We start from the raw sequence: 20,886 nt of genomic DNA on the forward strand, positions 1-20,886 counted from the left end.
AGCTCCTCCTATCGCTGCGACTGCGCAGTTCAATTTTTCACTTTTTTTTTCACTCCTACTCTGGCTTCCGGACGCCAAGACAGAGCGCTGCCGCCGAATTTAAAGAGACAGGCTTTAGTTTTTTTTAAATACGAAAAACGGTAACCATTGTCTCTGGGCTTATTTTCCGATACTTCTTGCCTGGGCTCGTTTAATTCGATGGTGATGTTTCATCAAAGTCACCGAGAGTAGCAGGTTGTCTGTCATCAACCTTCATTCTGCTGGATTTCCCGTCCTTTTTTTTTTTGTGCCTCTGTACCTAGACTGTCCAGCTAGGCAGAGTAGGGTTGCTTGCTGGCAGGCTGGCTTCCCGACCGAGAGCAAGGTTTGTCGGCTAGCCAACAACTGGGGGTAACGCCGAAGCTTCCCTCTTAAGTTGTGGTAGCGGCTCTCGAGCCTCCTGTCGCCGGGATAATGGCGAAGATTCAGGCGCACAGCACCGCGAAGCAAATAAACCAAATTCAAGACAAGCCTTACGTTATAACACAAAAGCAAGTGCAGCAGCAGCACTTCCAGAAGCTGAAGGTAAGGAGACAACGGACATGACAAGGGAAAAGTGGCTGAGAGTCAGAACCATTTTGTTCGTCGGATCATTGCATTGGATTTGAGGCTTTTTTCTCTTTCTCTCTTCTGTCGTCGAGAGTAGTGAAAGGAACGGCTGGCTAACGTTAGTTAGCTCGCTGGCCTATTAAAAGTAATTCATTGCTAAACAGCCTAACGTTAACATTTAATGTTGGATTTAGAAGCTATGTTTCGTTTAGTGGATGTGCGAGTGACAGTGGAGTGGCACAGTTAGTGGTACTTTCTCATTTGCCATATCAATAAGTGCTTCTGTGAGCAAACGTTAACTCAGACCTCGCTTGTGGGAAGTTCCTCCTTGTTCGTTTTTTCAGCCACCCGAACAAAGTGGAGGACGTCAGCCAGGCTAGCCAAGAACGGCTATTTCACTTCATTAGCAGCTTCAGTACACGTTTCTTTGTTATAGTAGTGTTTTAATATGTCGTACTGTTTTTGCCAACGCGACACTGTTGGCCGGGGACCAGCTGTGACTAAACATATTGTATAAATTTGTATGCGGGTAGGTGTTGCAAGTGTTGGTGGAGTTATTATCGTGAGTCGACTGGCTCCTGGCTAAACGTTAGCTACAACAACCCTCTTTAAGATGTGGACTATTTGTGACAATGGCTTGTGTGAAGACATTTTTCCCCCTTTAGCGCAACCTAAACTAGCCTAGCTGTGGTAGCGAAAGAAAGCAGTGGAGTAATGAACAAAAGCTGCCTGGTGTCTCTTGTGTATGCCCAGTTATTTATTTATTTTAGCGTTAGTTGTACAGCTTGTACTGCTAACCAGAGGATTTGTTGATGTTGCACTTTGGCTGATAGTGAACAAATCAGTCAGCATTCACGTAACTTCACGTATGCAGCACTGAAACAAATCTGTACGATGGGGCTACCTGTAATTTTATAGTACAAATCGGAAATAAATGCATTTATTAATAATGCAAAACGTAGCATTTGAAATCTATAAACAAGCTTTGTAGCTGTAAAATCATCCACCGTGAGCACCGTGGCTGGATTCTGGGGAAAATGCTGCTCCATACATCCAGCTGAGACTGCCTGTGCTTTGTTCTGTACTGATTTTTTCTTCCTCTTCTCCATGTTTAGGTTGAAGATGCCTTGTCATATCTGGACCAAGTCAAAATTCGTTTTGCGAATGACCCTGGGATATATAACAAGTTTCTCGACATCATGAAGGAGTTCAAGTCGCAGAGGTATCATTGGGCATTTATGCAAACAAACCACAAGTAACTACTACACAGGGGCACACAGGGAGCACACTGATTTCTGTTGTGCACTTTTTAAGGGAGGTGGTCCAGATCCACTTTAAAATACAGTGGGATCTTCATTTACCCATACGCCACCAAGTCTTATGAAATTCAGCTTGATGGTTTTTGTATAATCTTGTGACCAACTGGCAGCTGTACTTCTGCCAGGGTGAAAACCAGAAGTAATGGGAGTTCTAGTAATGCATTCTTAATGACATACATTCCCATACATATTCTTTAGATGGTGATTGTGCTGCTTGTTTATGGAGTTTCATTACGTTGTGCTGTTTAATCCTTGACTAGTTCTGTTTCACAATCTGGAGTTTATCAGTGCATATGAAACTGCACATAGCTTCTTACTGTAATTATGCAACTGGTATTATTATCTTGAAATGAAACGAGGACTAAAAGCAAATCCTCTTTGCTCCTTTTTCTTTAAAGCTAACATGTGTAGCGCTTATTAATAACTTGTTTTCTGTTTTTGCTTTGTGGTGTTTGAGAGAAGTAGTTAATCAATCTTTCTCAACCAAACTTCTAAACTATCTGTATGTCTTCTGAAATAGCATCGACACACCGGGAGTGATAAACCGTGTATCACAACTGTTTCATGGACACCCAGACCTCGTCTTGGGCTTCAATGCCTTCTTGCCACCGGGGTATCGGATAGAGGTCCCTAAGAATGGGATGGCTTTCCTTCAGTCTCCTTTCTCTGCACAGGTAAGATACTCTTTTTAAAGAGATATCAGATATAAGTAAAGCAATGTACAGCAGTGTATGCTGACAGCATTATATGTTTAAGACCACAGAACATCTTAGGAGGAAACAGGTGTGGCTCTACTGCCCTGAACTTCAGCTGAATGATCTACCTGAAAAAGCCCTCACGAAGATTTCACTACAAAATGTGACAGCAGCTTTGTAGTTTAACAAAATTTCAGCTGGAGTTCTGCTTCTTCCTGTGCATTTTTGGCTGAAACAAGCACTTAAATCTCATCACAAAGAGCCAAATATATACAAGTTGTATATAAAAAAGAATTTCAGAGATTAGGAATCTATGTTAGACTTTAAAAGAATTTTACGGTGTGACACAAAAACGACTACACTGAGGAATTTGTAATGATTTCACTCTGTGGCATTTGGTCCGTGTCAGATTGAGTTAAACTTTTATATGTGTCAGCTCCTTCAGTTTCTGTGTACAATTTTATTATTTTAAAGTAAAAGCTGGGAACTAACTTCCAGGGATGTTTTGTTCTGAGAGATGGATCGTGCTTAGGTAGTGGATGGCAAGATAATGGGATTTGGGCAATCTTAGGTGTAATGTTAGTGTGACTTGGGATTTGCATCAGAACTACTTTCCTTTAATACTGACTTTAGATTACAAGTACATTCATATAAACATCCAGTCACTTTTCTTTCTGAACATTAGGCATAAAGTATGCATAATGCATGCGTTTCTTTTCTAAAACCTATGAAAGTTTATGTAAACTTTTTCTGTTAAATCATTTTAATATTTAGTGCTTTATGTTTACTGTGTACCTTTTGTCTACAATTACAATTGTTATTGTGTTATATAGAGTTTATACACTACTAAGAGAGGGATTTAAAACGAACCCACAGAGCCAACTTATGTTTGAGTGTTTAATATTTCTGCAGCAGCACAAGCACATTAAAGTTGGTTTACGTCATCATTTTAGCTGCACCTGCACCGGCATATACAAACAGATATTTCTCCCCAAGTCGTAAATAAACAGTCTTTTTCTTAATGCATCTCTGTGCAGGTATCCCCAAGCCCGCAGGGGAAGAGTCCTGTCGCTCCTGCTGTTGCTGCAACCTCGGGTAGCGCCTCTTCCTCTCACTCTGAAGTGGGACCTGCCCAGACCAGTGAAGTCAAGGTGGCCACAACAGAGCCCCTGTCTTCATCAGCAGCAGGACCTCCAGAGCCTCCCAGCAGACTTTCTCTTCCCCTGACCAGCAGAGAGAGCCAAAATCCAGCAGCCACCTCATCTGTGTCCCCGCCTGCCTCAGAGACGAGCCCCGTAGAATTTGATAGCGCCATCAGCTACGTCAACAAGATTAAAAACCGTTTCCTGGACCATCCAGAGATCTATAGAGCCTTCCTAGAAATTCTTCACACATATCAGGTACTGTAGAAGTAAGGCCATGAATACTGCATATTCATAGCATAAAAGGTGTTGGGTTTTTATTTGCAGTTTCTGAGTTTTGTTTTTATTTTGTGTGTGTGTGTCTCCCCTATATCTCTATAACATTTTAGAAGGAACAGCTGGAGGTGAAGGAGAGTCGAGGCAGTCGAGGCAGCAGTGGGATGACAGAAGATGAGGTGTTTTCTAAAGTTGCCAGTCTCTTCAAGGGACAAGAAGACCTGCTGGCTGAGTTTGGACAATTCTTGCCCGATGCCAAGAGATCACTGGTGAGTTGAGCAGCATAGACGGAGATTTCTGATGTTCCACTTGGGAAGGAGATGAAAATCTGCACAGTTTGAACAGAAACAATTTGCAGTCGGGCACGAAAGCAACATTTCTCATTTCCAGTTATTTTAACACAGTTTACAACAGTGACATTTTGTATATTTACGGCTCTGAAATGCCATCATGATAATATTCACACAGTCACAGTGAAGTGCCACTTTTGAACAGCTGAATATATAACTTGTCAAAAACGTTGTATTTCTGTCAGTCAGTTCTCTAAGAAGTTCCCAAAGTCCCAAGAAGTACTACTGAGCATTTTTTGCCCACGTGCCTCCTCTTCTGTAGTTCACAGGCAGTTCGCTCACCGGGGGGAAAGAGCAGCTGAAAAGAACAGAGGAAGAGGACACGATAACCAAACAGAACAAAAAGAGGCCGAGGCCCATACTTCTCCAGCATATGTCCCCACTGCTCAAGGTAAGTTCTTCTCTCTTCAGCGGGTCAGTCAGTGAAAGAGACAAAAGCTGTGCATTATGAGCTCAAATGCTACGTTTTATGATTGTTTTTGCAACTTCATCATCTTGTGAAATAGGGTCTAAAATTCTGACGTATTCACAATTAATTAAAAACAAGAGAGAGAGAGGTGGAGCTTTGAAAGACACCATTCTTGTTACAGACGCTACAGAACGACTGTTACCCTTATGGACTTTTTATTTGCTTTTACTTTGGTAAATTTCTTTATTTTCATAATTGTTGAGTAACACAGTAACAGTTTAATTGAAGAGAACTTACTGAATACCAGTTTATTTTTAATCTGTTACATTGAGTCATTTCTATAAGTTAATGTGTTGCATGTAAGCCCCGTGATGTATGTCATTTACTATTATGGACATTACAGCCTGCAACATGCTGGGCAAAATGTGTCTCACAAGCTTGTAACATAATTACAGAGTATTTGCATTCCTTTACTTCATTTCGTCAGCACCAACTCATTTGCTAGAAAATAATTTTGTGTTGCACAACACGAACTTTTCTTTAAAAGTTTCAACAGCTCTTTGGGATTTTCCAAAAGCGGTCGAGTTTGTGATGTTCAGATTTTATTCTTCTCTTTATTTAGAAAAAAATGAAGTATTCCTGTACCAAAGATCAGTCCTTTGCTTCGGTTGGCAAACATGGAGTCTTAAGAGAATTTTCCTTCTTTGATAAGGTGAGGGATTATTCTTCTGGGCTGTAATTCTGGATTTTATTTATTTAATTTTTTATACTAAATTTTTAATCCCATAATGTTTTTTCTTTTTGTTTCTTTTTGTTTTTAACTGAAACTTTTTTTTATTTTTTAAAGTGATTCAGCGAATTTTATTGTCAACCCAACTGTCGTTTAGGTTCGTCGCCTGTTTAAAAGCCAGGAAGTATATGAGAACTTCCTGCGCTGCATCGCCTTGTTTAACCAAGAAGTCGTTTCAGGAGCCGAGCTGCTACAGCTTGTTACTCCTTTCTTGGGGTGAGTGGATGGAAAGAATTTTGAGATGGATAGAAAGAGACAAACTAAAGTGGAAATGGTTTATGATGCTAATATCCAGTGTTAGTGAAGCAAATGGCAACAAATATTAAGATATTGTTTGTTTTCAGATATGACATTCAGGTCAACTTTACAAATTTGAAAGTTATCTCTAAATGGTCGTCACAGGGCTTTTTATACTAGCTGAAAATACCAGATGTACTTCAGTTATCTGTCATTAATAATTTTGTCCATATCCTTGCAGGAAGTTTCCTGAACTGTACACACAGTTCAAGTCATTTCTCGGGGACAAAGAGCTCTCTCATGCTGTGTCAGGGCTGTCGGATCGTTACATGGAGGGAGGAGGGGGCAGGGAGGTGGATTATGCCTCCTGCAAGCGCCTGGGGTCCAGCTATAGAGCACTGCCCAAGACCTACCAGCAGCCTAAATGCAGTGGGCGCACGGCCTTATGCAAGGAGGTATATCTACTTAAGAGTTTACCAAACAAAGACCACTGCGTCATTCATTTCTTAAAGTTATCTGTGTGCATTTGAGCCCCTTTCATCTGTTCCTTATTATTTCTTTGACAGCATCTTAACATGTTGGCTTGATGTCTGAATTTAAATGTTTATTTTTTTTTCAACATAGCACAAGTTTGAACTGCATGCATAGAAACTGATGTCTAGATACGCACAATATTATGATTCCTGTTATCTTTGCATGCCTCTTTTGTGCCTTTGTCCCTCGATCAGCTCACCTAAGAATGTCATTGTTTTTGAGGACTCCCTAAACCTCACATGACATGAGGGGGTGGGCGAGGTTGCCAACTTAAGTTTCTGTCTCACACCTTCAGGCTGCCAAATATGAGGATGTCTCGAAGCTCTTCCTTTATGAAAACAGCTGCTGTTAGTAAGCTCTTATGCACACAGGGCTGAATCTTGCTGACAAGTTTTTTTTTTTTCTTTCTTTTTTTTGTTTTTACCCCACATTTATTTCATCATCAACCCTGGTTGATAAACATCAGTCCATAAGTTACAGCTTGCATGCTTGTAGCTGCTTGAGGTAAACGCGCAGGCTTTTACAAAATCACATCTTGAGTGTCGACTTTCCCTCTTTAAGTTTGTTTGACTTGAATATTAAATTACAAATTTGATCAACTTAACATTGAATTGTTCAAGTTCGCAAGTGATGAATCGGTGTTGTCTACATGTAACACGCAACCAGTGTTGGTCAAGTTACTTGAAAAAAGTAATCAGTAACTAATTACTGATTACTTGCCCAAAAAAGTAATCCCGTTACTTTACTGATTACTTATTTTCAAAAGTAATTAATTAATTAGTTACTTTTTAAAAACACGATTTACAACCTGAAGAGGTGATAAAGCGATAGATCTTTCAGCCCAATTCTACTTTTTCTGCATAATCCATCATACAAAATGTAATCAAATGGAAAAGTCTCGTTTAAAAGTTGTTTTATTAGTTTTAATCTTTTAACTTTATGCATCAAGCAAAAATTTAATTATATGCAACATTCTCTGACTGGAAGAAATTAGTTTAACATTGAAACCTATTTTCTGCACATTCCACACAAAATAAAGTATTTTTTGTGTTTACACTCAGTCTTTCAAATAGATGCAAGTAAAACACAGCAGAACATAAATAAAGTCAAAGACTCAGCGGTCCTGTTGCTCTATTTTCACCTGTAAAGCAGGAGTGGGGTAGGCGGAGGTTTACCCTGGTGCAGGTGTGCCGCGGTCAGTGGAAGAATCCGCGAGTTTCTCTGTGAGTTTCCCATTACGTCGTAGCTACTCGGTGCTTGTTGGAAGTTTAGGGTTTTTTCGCTGTAAAAATAAGTTTTCTTCCCACGCACAGCGGACACTAGTGTTTTTGTCACTTTTTATGGAATCAAACTCAAAGTAAGGTCAGTACTTCCACGCTTTAAACGCTGCACGCTCATACTCTCTCTGCACTGATATATGATCCACTGTTGATCTGCACACAGCTGTTGTCACGAATGTCGCACTCGCTTACGTCACTGTCATGAGACATTCTCGCAAAAAATCACGGTTTTAGTAACGCAGTAACGCAGCGTTCCTACGGTAAAGTAACGGTAATCTAATTACCGTTTTTGCAATAGTAATCCCTTACTTTACTCGTTACTTGAAAAAAGTAATCGGATTACAGTAACGCGTTACTGTCTATCTCTGCACGCAACTAATCAATTTAATTTTCTAATCAGCTGTTTTTTTTTGAAACATTTTACTATCACTATGTTTTGAAACCATGCCATTTTGAATCTGTATAATGCCGATGGTAACAGCTTGACAGGCATAAAATAGTATTTCTAGGCCAGCAAGTCAATTCCTAAAAAGCTATTAGCAGAAACTTGTCACTTGTCAGTATGGTGTGCAGTGTGTCCGCAAAAAAGTTTGAGGGAAGTGGAAAACCGGACAGGTTGCAGACAAAATGAGTGTCAAACCTAAACAATTCTCTACAGTAGATGAACAATATCTGAAAGTCATGTCCTTAAGAAATGGGGAAAATAAAATCCAGCAAAGACTTGACATGGAACCTTTCAGTTGATCATCTAACCCTATCCCTGATCAGTATCTAACAGAAAATAACACTATAAATTATTCCCTTTTCAAAACTCTGAATAACCACAGTGATGTACAAGACTCTGACCTCATATGTCACTTTATGCATCACTGATAGGGCTGCTCGATTATGGCAAAAATGATAATCACGATTATTTTCACTGAAATTGAGATCACGATTATTTGACAATATTTATTTAACCCTTTAAGACCTACTATAGAACCAAGTCCACCAGAGCTTATATTATTTTTTTACATGCTGTAGTGCCATTTGTGGGAGCATTTCAAGTTGCTATACATCAATACAACTGTTATAGCCCATATTTTAATAATATGTATGCATTAAGTCCATAGTAACTACATAAATTGCAAAAAAGTGCAATAATCTACAAAAAAAATTGAAAATCGCTTTTGTTTTGTTTACATATATTTCTACTTGGAGAAATTTAAGAGGCTTATCCCTCAAAACCTTAAATACAATAAAGTTGCAAAAAATAGTTTACAACAACAGGAAATTTATTTTGAGTGTCTTCATAGTTTTATTTTGGAGATACAGCAATTTTGATATACTGCAGGAAAAACAAAAAACAATCCTATGATGCAAATTTGCAAAGAAAACAGCAGGTGCATCATTTCACTGTGGGAAGTGTTACGAACAGCTGATAGGAACGGCAAAGCGTGTTTCTGGAATATTATGTTTTTGTTCCTGCAAGCGCTTTTTATGCAATTTTTGCAAAGCTATATGTGGAACAAAACCGTGACCGAGGACAAGCTGATGGCATCAGATGTAAGTACAACTCCTCCGGTTTCATATGCAAAACAAATTATTGCGCTAGCTTACACGGTTCAGGTTCTACAGGGATTTAAAAATAGTTACGCAAATAACTTCTGCTTAGCTTTCCGAGCTTCCCTCGGGTCCTCTTAATCAGCGGTCTCCAACCTTTTTTGCGCCACGGACCAGTTTATGCCCGACAATATTTTCACGGACCGGCCTTTAAGGTGTCGCGGATAAATTAGGGAGGGGCTAATAATCGGCTCAGTCATTTTTAATGATCGTTGAAAGCCCAGATCGTAATCGTGATTAAAATTCGATTAATTGAGCAGCCCTAATCACTGATGTAACGTTTTGCAGATATGGTGAATATCTTGTGGAGCACATCATTGCTCTCTTTCTGATTGTTGTGGGCGTGTCTGAATGAAGCTGCGAGTCAGTCTTCCCACATTTTCTCACACTTTATTGCCACCTGTATTTTAGTGAAATGGTGGGAAACCAACGGGGGGAAAGTGTATTGCTTGTGCATGTGTTTCTGTCTCGAGTGCAAAGTACACAAAAACAGGAACTCGGTTTTGAAAATGTTGAACCATGGCAAAAGGTTACACATGCAGTTAGGAGCACATGTATACACAGACGTACTGTTTGCTCAGTAGTATGCACATCGTGTGACCACCTAATAGAAACTTTGACCCTGCTGCCATATTAGGATTGTAACTTCAGAAGCGTCTATTACTTAGCAGTCATCAGGAGCATGTTGAGGGAAAGAAATCCTAATTAATGGCCTGGTAGCTGGTAGTTGATTATGGTTATGCAGAATCAGATGAGTACAGTAAGGACAGGGAGGCAGTATGTAGCTTAAATATGTTTTTCCTTTTCTCATAGAAAAGTTTCAAATAACAAAGGCAGCATATGTACAAGTAATCGCTGAGGCTCAGCCTCCAGGCTGCTTTGAACCTTTCCTGCATACCCCTAAAATATGCCTTCTTGATAAGGCGTTCTGTCAGCACGGCAGCCTCACGTACCCTCTCTTCAAATATTTTGTGTGTGAGGGGCACCCAATCAGTAGAAAGATGCCTTAAAGGGATCTGTGCTACAGCAGATTGATCGGGCGATCATATTGTAACTTAATTATACTTTCTGAAGTCCAGAGTAAAAATATCAAGGTGCATAAAAAGCAATCTTTAAAGTGTTACCATAGAAAAGTGTGCTGCATGAAAACTCATGTTTTTATCTGTATGTGTGCAGGTATTGAATGACACCTGGGTGTCTTTCCCCTCCTGGTCAGAAGATTCAACCTTTGTTAGCTCCAAGAAGACTCCTTATGAGGAGCAGCTGCATCGCTGTGAGGATGAAAGATTTGAGGTATGTGCATCTTAATGTTAGCGTTTTTAACAAGTAGTAAATATATTTGGTGACCCCGAGGATGTTTTATTCTTAAACACATATATCGCGTGGTGCTAAGCTTTAGAAGATGCCCTCTAAAAGCCGTCTCTAACACTTATTCTTTAGTTGGATGTTGTTCTGGAGACAAACTTGGCCACCATCAGAGTCCTAGAGAGTGTCCAGAAGAAGCTTTCTCGCCTCTCACCAGAGGACCAGGACCGATTCAGATTAGACGACTGCCTGGGCGGCACCTCTGAGGTCATCCAGCGTCGTGCGGTGTATCGTATCTATGGCGACAAAGCCCCTGAGATCATCGAGGGACTGAAGAGGAGTCCTGCTACTGCTGTGCCTGTGGTGCTGAAGAGGTCAGGACAATCTCTTTATCTCAGAATTCCCCAGTGACGTCTGACATGTGCAGACACTTTAAGCCTTATAGCCACAATATTCTTTCATATGCATATGAAATAGCAGGATGTTGAACCAACACATCTAATGTTTACATCACTGTGGCTATAGAAGGAAAACTGTTGATTATACTTCTGTTTACATGACCAGCTGAGAGATTTAAGCAAGTGACAATATGATGGGAATATTCAGCTGCTGACAGCGTGAGCAAGATCCTTGTATCAACATGGAGGTCTTTGTGCACCCTGCTACACGAATAGTGCTTTCTGAAGAACTGCCTTTTTCCTTCCAGTCTAACATGTGAAAAAACAAACGCACTGTGGTGACAAAATAGATTCAACTACATGAATGTTTTTTTTAGGCGTCAACTTTAAAGCTTTTCTTTCCTCTCCAGGTTGAAAGCTAAGGAGGAAGAGTGGCGAGAGGCCCAGCAGGGTTTCAATAAGATTTGGAGGGAGCAGTACGAGAAGGCCTACCTGAAGTCCCTCGACCACCAAGGAGTCAACTTCAAACAGAACGATATGAAGGCCCTGCGGTCGAAAAGTCTTCTTAATGAGATTGAAAGCATCTACGACGAGGTAAACACTCCTCTATTCGCGACCTTGAATGGTGATGAAAAGATAACGAGGTGTGAAGCCTGATATAGCAGTCCTGCATAATCGCTTTTGTATAATCATAAGAAGAGTCAGACTCAGTGAGAGGGTATAAAAGCGTTCATTATAGTGTAACCTGACTATTATCCTCTCACATTTTCTAAAATTTAAAAAGATTATTCTGGTGCTTACAGTTCATCAGTCAGGTGCACAACATGCGTCACCTGACTGAAGTTTCACATTTGACATTTTAACTTGTTCAAACTTCTGATGGTTCTTTAGGATTTCGCGTCCACGTTGACGTTACTAAAGTGGACCTGTTGAGGTCTGTATACGTGATGGGTAATCCCTATGAGCCAAAATCCCTGGGCAAAGCTCTGACCACCAGCCCCGCCTCCTGCTGTTCAAACCTTTTGTTTGTCATGGACAGCCAATTAGAGGACAGCTAACTTATGAGGAGGGTGGGCTTAAAGGGGGAGGAGCTAAAACAGTTTTTCCAGACAGGAGATGAGTTGAGGGCCTGAACTGAAATAAATTAACATTATTAGGAATTGTGAGTATGCAAAGCTACTCTAGTAGCATTTGTAGTAAGAACAGAGCTATAAAATTTTGCTTAAGTGGCTTTGCTCTAACACCATGGCTCATAATGAAGATGGTGTGTTTCAGTCAAAGGACATTGAGTGCAGGTGGGGTTTTTTTGTTGAAGGGATTTGTCAGAGGTCAGTGAAACCTCTTGGTGTCAAAGGTTTCCGTATTTCTGCTTGGCCTGTAGGAGTTTCCTTCTGCTGTCTGATTTTCTTCTTTTTACCTCAGCGTCAGGAGCAGAGCACAGAAGAAGGTGGTGTTGGCCAACAAAGCCGTAATGGTTCAGCCTCATCCAGTGAACCTCACATGGTGTTTACTTATGAGGACAAACAAATCCTGGAGGATGCTGCCTCACTCATCATCTACCACGTTAAACGACAACCAACTATTCACAAAGATGACAAGGACCACATCAAACGCATCATCCAGCACTTTGTCCCCGACTTGTTCTTCTCCCGCCGCGGCGAGCTCAGTGATACTGAAGAATGGACGGATGAGGAGGCTGAGCTGGAAGAGGGAGGCGATAAAGGAGGAGGTGGAACCGCCACCACCGCAGCAGGCGGAGGAGGAAATGGTAATAATGCATCAGGAGCAGCAGCCAGCAGTTGTCAGTCTCAACCCCAACCTGTCCAATCACAGTCCCAGACCCAGTCCCAACCGCAGCAGCAGCTCAACGGTGATTCCAGGAGGAGGCGCTGCAGCCCATCCCAACCTGCAGAAAACGAAGCCTCGACCACCTCAAGCAGCATAAGCCAGCCTGCTGGATCCACACCGACCCCGGGGTCTACACCTATGGAGATGAGCTCGGGTGCAGCCGGGGAGAAGGTGGACCTTCGTGACCCCGAAGCAGAGCACCAAAAGGAGCTGGATGGTGTCTACAACCTGTTTTTTGTCAACAACAACTGGTATTTCTTTTTGCGGCTGCACCAGACTCTGTGTTCGCGGCTGCTGCGGGTTTACCGACAAGCAGAACGGCAGCTGCTGGAGCATCGAGCTGAGCAGAGCAGAGAGAGGCTGCTGATGGCAGAGGGACGGAGGGAAAAGGCGTGTGACCTCGCTATGGAGCTCCGCCTCAAGCAGCCCAGTAAGTCCAGTCTATGTTTACAGTTACTCACATCTTTACAGTCGTCAGGTGTTTGATTTTTAAGTGGGGTTGGTCAGCTGTGATGTAGACAGGTAAGCTCAGTGTGGGTGGCTTTATTCCAGATCACTGAGCAATAATCACACGCTGTAATATACAAGTTACTTCATCAAGACGATTGGATAATTAGCTTCAATAAATGTGCACTGAATCAGAATGTGCTTTTAAATTGGTGTCAGTCACACTGTTAAATAAGATTAATGTTTGCTAAAGGGAATGATGTTCCAGATATGTTGAAACATTTCTCAGTGTTTAAAACAGCACGGCAATAAAATAACGTTTGAAAAATGATCGTTCTACTAATGCTACGTGTCAACCTTTATTTAGTTGACTTTGTTCAGAATCTGAGTGTTGTAGTAGCATTGTTGTGTTTTGTTTAGGGAAGAAATCTGTGGTGAAAGACTTTTTGATGCTCTGAACAGATTTGCAGGACCTGTATGGACCAGTTAAAGGCACTTTTCTAAAAGTCTGTTTAGGACAAGGTTTACTGGTTATCAAAAACAAACTAAATTCTTGTTCAGCATATTACAAGCTGTACATGTAGAGTGTCTTAGGCCACAATATTACATTCCTTGTAATATAAGACACACAAAAGCCTCTTGTTTGAGAAACTTTCTAATATTTAGTCATTTTAACCGATAGTTTCTGATAACTGACTTGTTGCTGCAACCCTTCTTCAGATCAGAAGAATCTGTTCTTCAAACACACATCAGGCCTGCCTTTTGTAAATAACTGCTTTTGGTTGCTGGGACAGGGTCTCTACTAGGCCTGCACAATAAATCGAACTGACCAAAGAAACCCCTTTACACATTTGACCAGTCGAATAGAGCCCTTCACGGCATTAACCAATCAAATGGATTAGAGGCCCGCCTCCTACTCAGGTGGGGAGCGAACAACGCTGCAGCACCGAGTCAGAGTTGTAATGGCTGAGAGCGAGACGCATGACGAGAACGCTACTGACTATGAACTCGTGGCTAAAAAAAAAAAGTACCTCGCTTATTTGGAGGTACTTTGGATTTGATAAAGACGACGTTCTCCAAACACAGGTGCTCTGCAACACTTGCCGAACACTCGTGGCAACCACCAGAGGAAACACGACTCCACCATCATCTTCAATACAACCACAGAGAACAGTTTGAAGAGTTCCAGAAAGACAGGGCTAGCCAAACAAAGGTCGCTAATGTTAAGACAAAGAGCACCGCAGTCCAACAGCCGTCTCTGTATCAGAGTTTTTCAAGTGGAACTCCTTATGAGAAAACGTCGAAGCGCTACAAAGAAATAACAGAGGCCATTACACATTTTTTTGGCTAAAGACATGATGCCTATAAATACAGTTAGCAGAGAGGGCTTCACCAGTCATAAAGTGGACCGGAGAAACCGCATCCCCTCACGAAACTACTTTTCCCATGTTGCCATTCCACAAATGTACGAAACATGCCGCAAGACCGTCACGTTTGAACTGAGCCAAGCTGAAAACTACGCAACAACTACAGACCTATGATCAAGTCGTACAACGGAGCCATATATGAGCTTCACAGTGCACTTCCTCACCGTAGACCCTGAACTGAAAACACGGTGTCTAGAGACTGTGTGTTTTCCAGACTCTCACACTAGTGAAAATACAGCCCGTGTATCACGTGAGGTGCTGGCCAGCTGGGACCTTAAAGAAGACCGACAAGTGTGTTATGTTTATTCAAAACGAATTCTAGAGACCGGGAAGGATGTCTTTCAGAATTCAAGCCTCAGACACTTTTTATGGGGGCAATGTTTCAATGTTAAAGTGCACTTTGGTGTTACTCTGCTAATACAGCAGCTTTCTTTAAATAAAACTGTTGCAGTAAAACAGAAATTATGTATTTGTTTTTTTGTTTTGCTATTTATTTTATCGCAAGTCATATCGTTATCGCAATATTGATCACAGTTATCGCACATCGCAGGTTTTCCTAGTATCGTGCAGCCCTAGTCTCCACTGCACATCCACACGGATAAGCTGCTCTAACAAAAGTGCTGTCCTTCCCCTTCCACAGGTGAGGTGGAGTTAGAGGAGTATTACCCAGCTTTCCTCGATATGGTGCGCAGTTTGCTTGATGGCAACCTGGACTCTACACAATATGAGGACACGCTGAGGGAGATGTTCACCATCCACGCCTATATCGGCTTCACCATCGACAAAGTCATCCACAACATCATCCGACAGGTAAACAGTTTCACACACAGGTTAATTCTCTAAGTCCCGTGACTCTGTAATGTGAACACTGGCATATTCTAATATTTACCTCTCTGACTAAAGTTGCAGCACCTGGTGAGCGACGAGGTGTGTCTGCAAGTGGTTGAGCTTTACCTGGCTGAGAGGAAACGAGGGGCAGCCGGGGGAAACCTGTCCTCACAGTGTGTTAGAGCAGCTTGGGAGACCAGCTACCAGTGGAAAGCTGAGCGAGTGATGGCCGAAGAGAACTGCTTCAAGGTGAGTCCAGTGGGTTAAACGCTTGGCCCTGACACACAGCTGTTGTTTGAAGTAGTGAAACTATTTCAGATTATCCTTCTCTGCAGTAAAAATATGCTGCTCTGCGATTTCACAGGACGGTAAAAATTTCAGAAGACTAGATGTACCCATAAAAGGAAAGTGCATCACTTAAGCTGTTTTTGTAAAGGAATGTTTTACGGACAGCGATCGTGATTGTAGGAAAACAAAAGCCAGCTCACTCCTCCAGTCCAAGTATTTTTTTCCCCCAAGGATTCATTCTTTACATTTTTCTCATGCTGTTGAGGCCTTTGGTGCAGTCGATTGAAATTTCACCTTCCAACTAATGACTGAGATTTAACTACGTTTTTGTGGACCTGAAATTATTTTATGACAGCCAGCTGTACCACAGCGTGATAAACACGTTTACACTTCAATGTAATCAGATGCTACCTTTCTCTGGTACTAACGCTTTGATAACAGCTGTTGAATACTTGATTACCGGTTGTAGAAGAATGGAAATGCTTTTCTGGGATCCAAACAGTTTGCTTGCTTTGTTTTTTGTTTTGTTTTTTAAAGATGTTATTGTTCAATTGAGAAAACAGCACAGTGTTCAGTAATTTTATCTTTTTAAATTTTAATTTTATCTGCATGCTAGGGATGAGAAACGCTGTACTACTGACCGCACAGTATAACACTTTTGTGAGGAGGGTGGGGGGAGATGTAGTGTATTATTGTTATTGGGGCAGGGATAGCTCAGTAGGTAGAGTGGTGGCCCCATGATCGGAAGGTTGGTGGTTCGAATCCACTGAACTGCTCCCCTACACACTGCTCCCCGGGCGCCCGATGGCTGCCCACTGCTTCACTGGGTGAACGGGTTAAATGCAGAGAGGAATTTCCCCACGGGGATCAATAAAGTATACTTTCTTAAATGATGTGTATAATATGGCACAGTTCTACTGAGAACCAAGAACGCCACATCTCGGCTTCTCTTTGGTTGGGTGCAGACTGTTTTTAATTTCTCTCCCAGATATCTGGATGCTGCTGTCCATCTTTGACTCAAGAGGAATTCATTGCGTTTATGTCCATTCGTGCAGGAACTTTACTACACAGAGCAAAAGATTTTGTGTGTGAAACAATGCAGATGTGCTTGTGTGCATTTCTACCAAAACAACACAAACCTGATGATGATGTTGTAGGTAGACTGATGGGAAATGAGCCAGAGCTCGGTTCAAAGCGGACGAAATATAACAAAATGATCCGAACAGCAGAATGAGAATCACAGACAGTTTTGTTTCTAACACTGTTTGCTTCACTACAAAGACGTTCAATGAAGGTGAACCAACAGCAGCCAAAAAAAACCCCATAAAGGCCTTCAATAGACTAGTTGCTCCAAATATGTTTGTGACCGTACACAGCTATAACATTCAGACTGTGCACAGCCACGTGGGGCCTTTAGTTTGGGAAATTACAGTCAAGTCGGGGCGACCGTGGCTCAGGGGGTTGGGAAGCGCATCTGTAACCGGAAGGTCGCCAGTTCAATCCCCGGGCTCTCTGTCCTGGTCGTTGTGTCCTTGGGCAAGACACTTTACCCTACCGCCTACTGGTGATGGCCAGAGGGGCCGATGGCGCGATATGGCAGCGAATGAATAGTAGTGGCATTGTAAAGCGCTTTGGGTGCCTTGAAAAGCACTATATAAATCCAATTTATTATTATTATTATTATTATTATTATTATTATTATTATTAAGTAATTGTTTGAATAAAGCAAAGGCCTTTGTCACACTTTTGGGTCATAGTTTTGATTCAGGTGTAGTGAGGTCATTCAAACATGGGTGTTTCATTTTTGTCATCAGGTGATGTTTATTCAAAACAAGGGTCAAGTGACAATGACCATCGAGCTGCTGGACACTGAGGAGGCCCAGGCTGATGACCCGCTAGATGTTCAGGTAAACACTTATTTATTAACAATTTCTAAACTTGTTTACATACCAGAAACTTGGAAATGAATAACTGGACTTTGATTAAACACGCTGGAACTTTCCTCTGTTAGTGCCTGTCGAGCTACATGGAGCAGTTTGTAGGAACAGAGTCCAGTCTGTGCTCTCAAGCAGAGGGCTACTTCTTCAAGCCCGTATTTCTGCCCAGGTATGACAGATGTTTCTACTGTTTCTACTTATGTGGCAGTATAAATAACAGCAGAATAAAGGTGTGACAGTGGAAATGAATCTGTAATATATTATATTTCATTATACTTGGAAAGAGAAACCAAAGTGCATTTGAATTCCTGCACACCTCCTGCGTTACGTGTCTTATTTTTAATAAACGTTGTGCTGTGATGGTGCATTTCTTTTGTGTATTAGACTAGACAGAATTTGTTCAACTAAAAATCAAGTAAAACTTACAAAACTGTGTCCCCAAATAGATTTTGATTGATTTCATGTTTTTATGTTTGGCTCGTTGTGCCTCAGCTGGTAGCATTATGGGAACGCTCTGTTAAAGGTATCTGATGACAGATCTGCTGTCATCTCAGATAACATTTGTAAAGATCAACAGGGTATAACGGATGTCTTTCAGGAACCCTGAGAATACGTCAAGGCAGTTTTTTGTAATCCGCACCGTGTCTCCATTTTTTTCAGGAACCTGCGCCGTTTTCGCCGCTGGCAAGTGCGACAGGTGGAGGCGATGCGCTGCAGGAGAGAGTGGCACCGCCAGCTGGGCGTGGAAAACGCCGGCAGTCTCGACTGTCGTTTTAAACTCAACACTCACAAGATGGTGTTTGTCATGAACTCTGAGGACTACATGTACCGCAGAGGGGCCCTCGTCAAGGCCAGGAAGGTAGGCTGGCATCTAAGTTTAAATTTAGACATCCGTCCTCCGCGTGGGTCTCATCAGAGCTCTGCTGAAGAAAAGAAATCCAACCCTTCTAGTTTTCTGCTTGTTAAATCCGGTTTTGTCTCTCAGTGACAAGTCTCTGACAGTTTGTCTTCTTCCTTCACAGTCGCAGCACAGAGTGGCAGCGAGCCAGCACGAACGCTTCGACAAGTGGCACCAGAGCTGGCTGACCAATCACGTTACAGCCTCGGCTGAACGCTCCGTACAGAACTGGCTAATGGGCGAAGACGAGGAGGATCTCATCCCCTGCAAGACTACCTGCCTCTCGACTGAAGTGAAGGGGCAGATGGTCAACAGATACCAGGTTCATTACAGCGGAAGCAAAGCCCCTTCTTCACCGTAGAGGCCTGCACAGAGATGGACAGTAATGCGTGCACACACACACACAGACACACACACACACACACACACACAGGTAAATGCATGAATGCAAAGGACATACGTACACTAAACACAGACATAAACAGCTGCAGTCGTGTCTCCACGACGTGCTCGCTCACTCACTCTGACTCACGGATGAAGAAACTGGCAGAAACGCAGTGAGTCAGTGAGCGAGCGAGAGGAGTGACGATGTGGGGACGAGGGCCAACAGACAGTGAAGTAATCAACGAGAGCCAGCTCGGCCCTGATTGGCTGCACGAGTGGAACGCACCGGGAAGAACGGAGTTCATCATCCTCAGCATCTTTATCATTCAAGCTTCTGTGGTGGCAGTAACGTTAATAAGGCTGACGGCTGAGTCAGCTGATCAGGTGAGGACTCATGAGATCATGGGATTTGTTTGAGAAATGTGAATGTCTGTTTGTTTTTCTTTTTCTTTTCTTTTTTTTTTTTTTTTAAGTCAAATGTAGTTTTTAGCCTCTAAAGCCGGAGAGCCTGCCTGTGGGTCGGTTGGTTGGTTTCTGTGTGTTTATATGGGGAGATTATGGTAAACGTGTGTATGTATGTGTATCCTGCTCTCTTCATTTTTGTCTAATTGTAGGCCCACTGCAGGCTCTGCAACTATAGTAAATGCGTTATTACTGTATGTGCATATATATACACACAACAGGGATCCTGTATTTTTATATATGCATCTACACATCTAAAGATCATGTGGTTCTCTACAGTGTTTGCTGTCAGCCAACTCTTGATGTTTGTTGTTTATTTTTTTGTATTTCCCCCTTTTTTGTGTTGTAGCTAAACAAGTTATCACTGGGGCAACAATGAGTCCTTAAGATTAATTGGTTTAATATTAATGAAGATCAAATTATGTATCATATTCATCACCAAATGTTTAATTTCGCATTGTTCTTTTTTTGCATACTGACATTGAAAATAAAATCGAAATATCAGTGTTAAAATAGAATGTATAACATTTATCCTGTATCAGTTATCATAAAATAAACAACCTAGTTGTGAACTTCTTAGATGTTGACTAGCAGCTTGTTTGTCGTTGAGTTTAACCAACACAGCCTCGCCGACGCAAATCAGTCACTGTTGAGGAGTGTCTGTGTGCGCAGATGGAGCCTGTAAAGAGGAGATAATCTGACAGACCAAAAAACCTGGAGCTCAAACGACAATGGTAGAAACCTGCAGCTGCTTCGATAACTAAAGAGTCATTTATTTTTAAAGGTATGTGCAAAAGTTTTGACAGTCACAAAACAGAATCTGTTGTCATTTCTTAGTGGAAATCTATGAAAAATGCCAAAGATGAAACAGTTTGACAGGCATGAAATAGTAACAAAGTGATCAGCAAAGAATATCTGTGTCATTTAGAAAAAAGAGAAGTGGTCTACAAAAAACTGCATACAGTAGATGACCTGAAACAGGACCTGAGAGAACATCTGGCCCTTCAGTTGATCCATCTACTGTTCACCAAAGCTTGGTTAGAAATGGCTTCAGAGAAAATATGGATATAAAGAAGCAATTATTATTATTATTATTATTTTTTTTAATAAATAGGACAGGGGGAATGAATGAGAGAAAGAGGGGGAGAGAAAGAAAGAAAACCAAAGGGGAGAAGAGACGGTGAGAAGGGGGGGGAAGAGAGAGAAAAAAAAAAAGAACTCCTGGGTCACCTGTATGGAGAAAAAACAAAAAAACAAAAAAAACAAACAGAGGAGACAGCAAACAACAAAGAGCAACATAATAATAGAGAAAACAAAGCACCATCACAATAAACTAGCTAGTCATAGATATCAATATTTACTAAATAATAAACGATATTGTGCAGCACGCAAGATAGACAGCGCACAGTGTGCTTTGAGGCAGCAGCCAAGAAAGCTTTAGT

The 20,886-nt window shown here is 41.6% G+C and overlaps 1 protein-coding gene across 2 annotated transcripts; it reads left to right on the plus strand.

The window, feature by feature from the left end:
• Positions 1-427: 427 nt before the first annotated feature.
• On the plus strand, positions 428-20,023 carry sin3b (SIN3 transcription regulator family member B). 2 transcript variants are annotated; one of them, XM_085264370.1, is made up of 19 exons: positions 428-564; positions 1,704-1,810; positions 2,428-2,581; positions 3,640-4,002; positions 4,134-4,289; positions 4,633-4,761; positions 5,402-5,491; positions 5,667-5,785; positions 6,048-6,261; positions 10,399-10,515; positions 10,663-10,901; positions 11,336-11,519; positions 12,348-13,203; positions 15,288-15,457; positions 15,551-15,724; positions 17,578-17,670; positions 17,775-17,869; positions 18,361-18,559; positions 18,723-20,023. In XM_085264370.1, exons 1-19 carry the CDS (start codon positions 454-456, stop codon positions 18,957-18,959), a joined length of 3,807 nt encoding a protein of 1,268 aa, XP_085120496.1. In that variant the 5' UTR covers positions 428-453; the 3' UTR covers positions 18,960-20,023. The 2 variants fall into 2 exon arrangements, with proteins under 2 accessions (XP_085120496.1, XP_085120497.1); XM_085264371.1 differs by lacking the exon at positions 428-564 and adding an exon at positions 981-1,117.
• The last annotated feature ends 863 nt before the right edge of the window (positions 20,024-20,886 follow it).

This window comes from Mchenga conophoros, linkage group LG23 (genome assembly GCF_057382185.1).
Source record: "Mchenga conophoros isolate Kocher_MC1m ecotype Shallow Benthic linkage group LG23, M_conophoros_male_GT1.1, whole genome shotgun sequence".
Taxonomy (NCBI): Eukaryota; Metazoa; Chordata; class Actinopteri; order Cichliformes; family Cichlidae; genus Mchenga; species Mchenga conophoros.

Bases quoted from the DNA above. Each gene is read 5' to 3' on its own strand.
- sin3b (XM_085264370.1), top strand. From the start codon at position 454: ATGGCGAAGATTCAGGCGCACAGCACCGCGAAGCAAATAAACCAAATT. The intron at 2,582-3,639 runs GTAAGATACTCT...ATCTCTGTGCAG, and splicing joins AGTCTCCTTTCTCTGCACAG to GTATCCCCAAGCCCGCAGGG. The intron at 5,492-5,666 runs GTGAGGGATTAT...ACTGTCGTTTAG, and splicing joins AATTTTCCTTCTTTGATAAG to GTTCGTCGCCTGTTTAAAAG.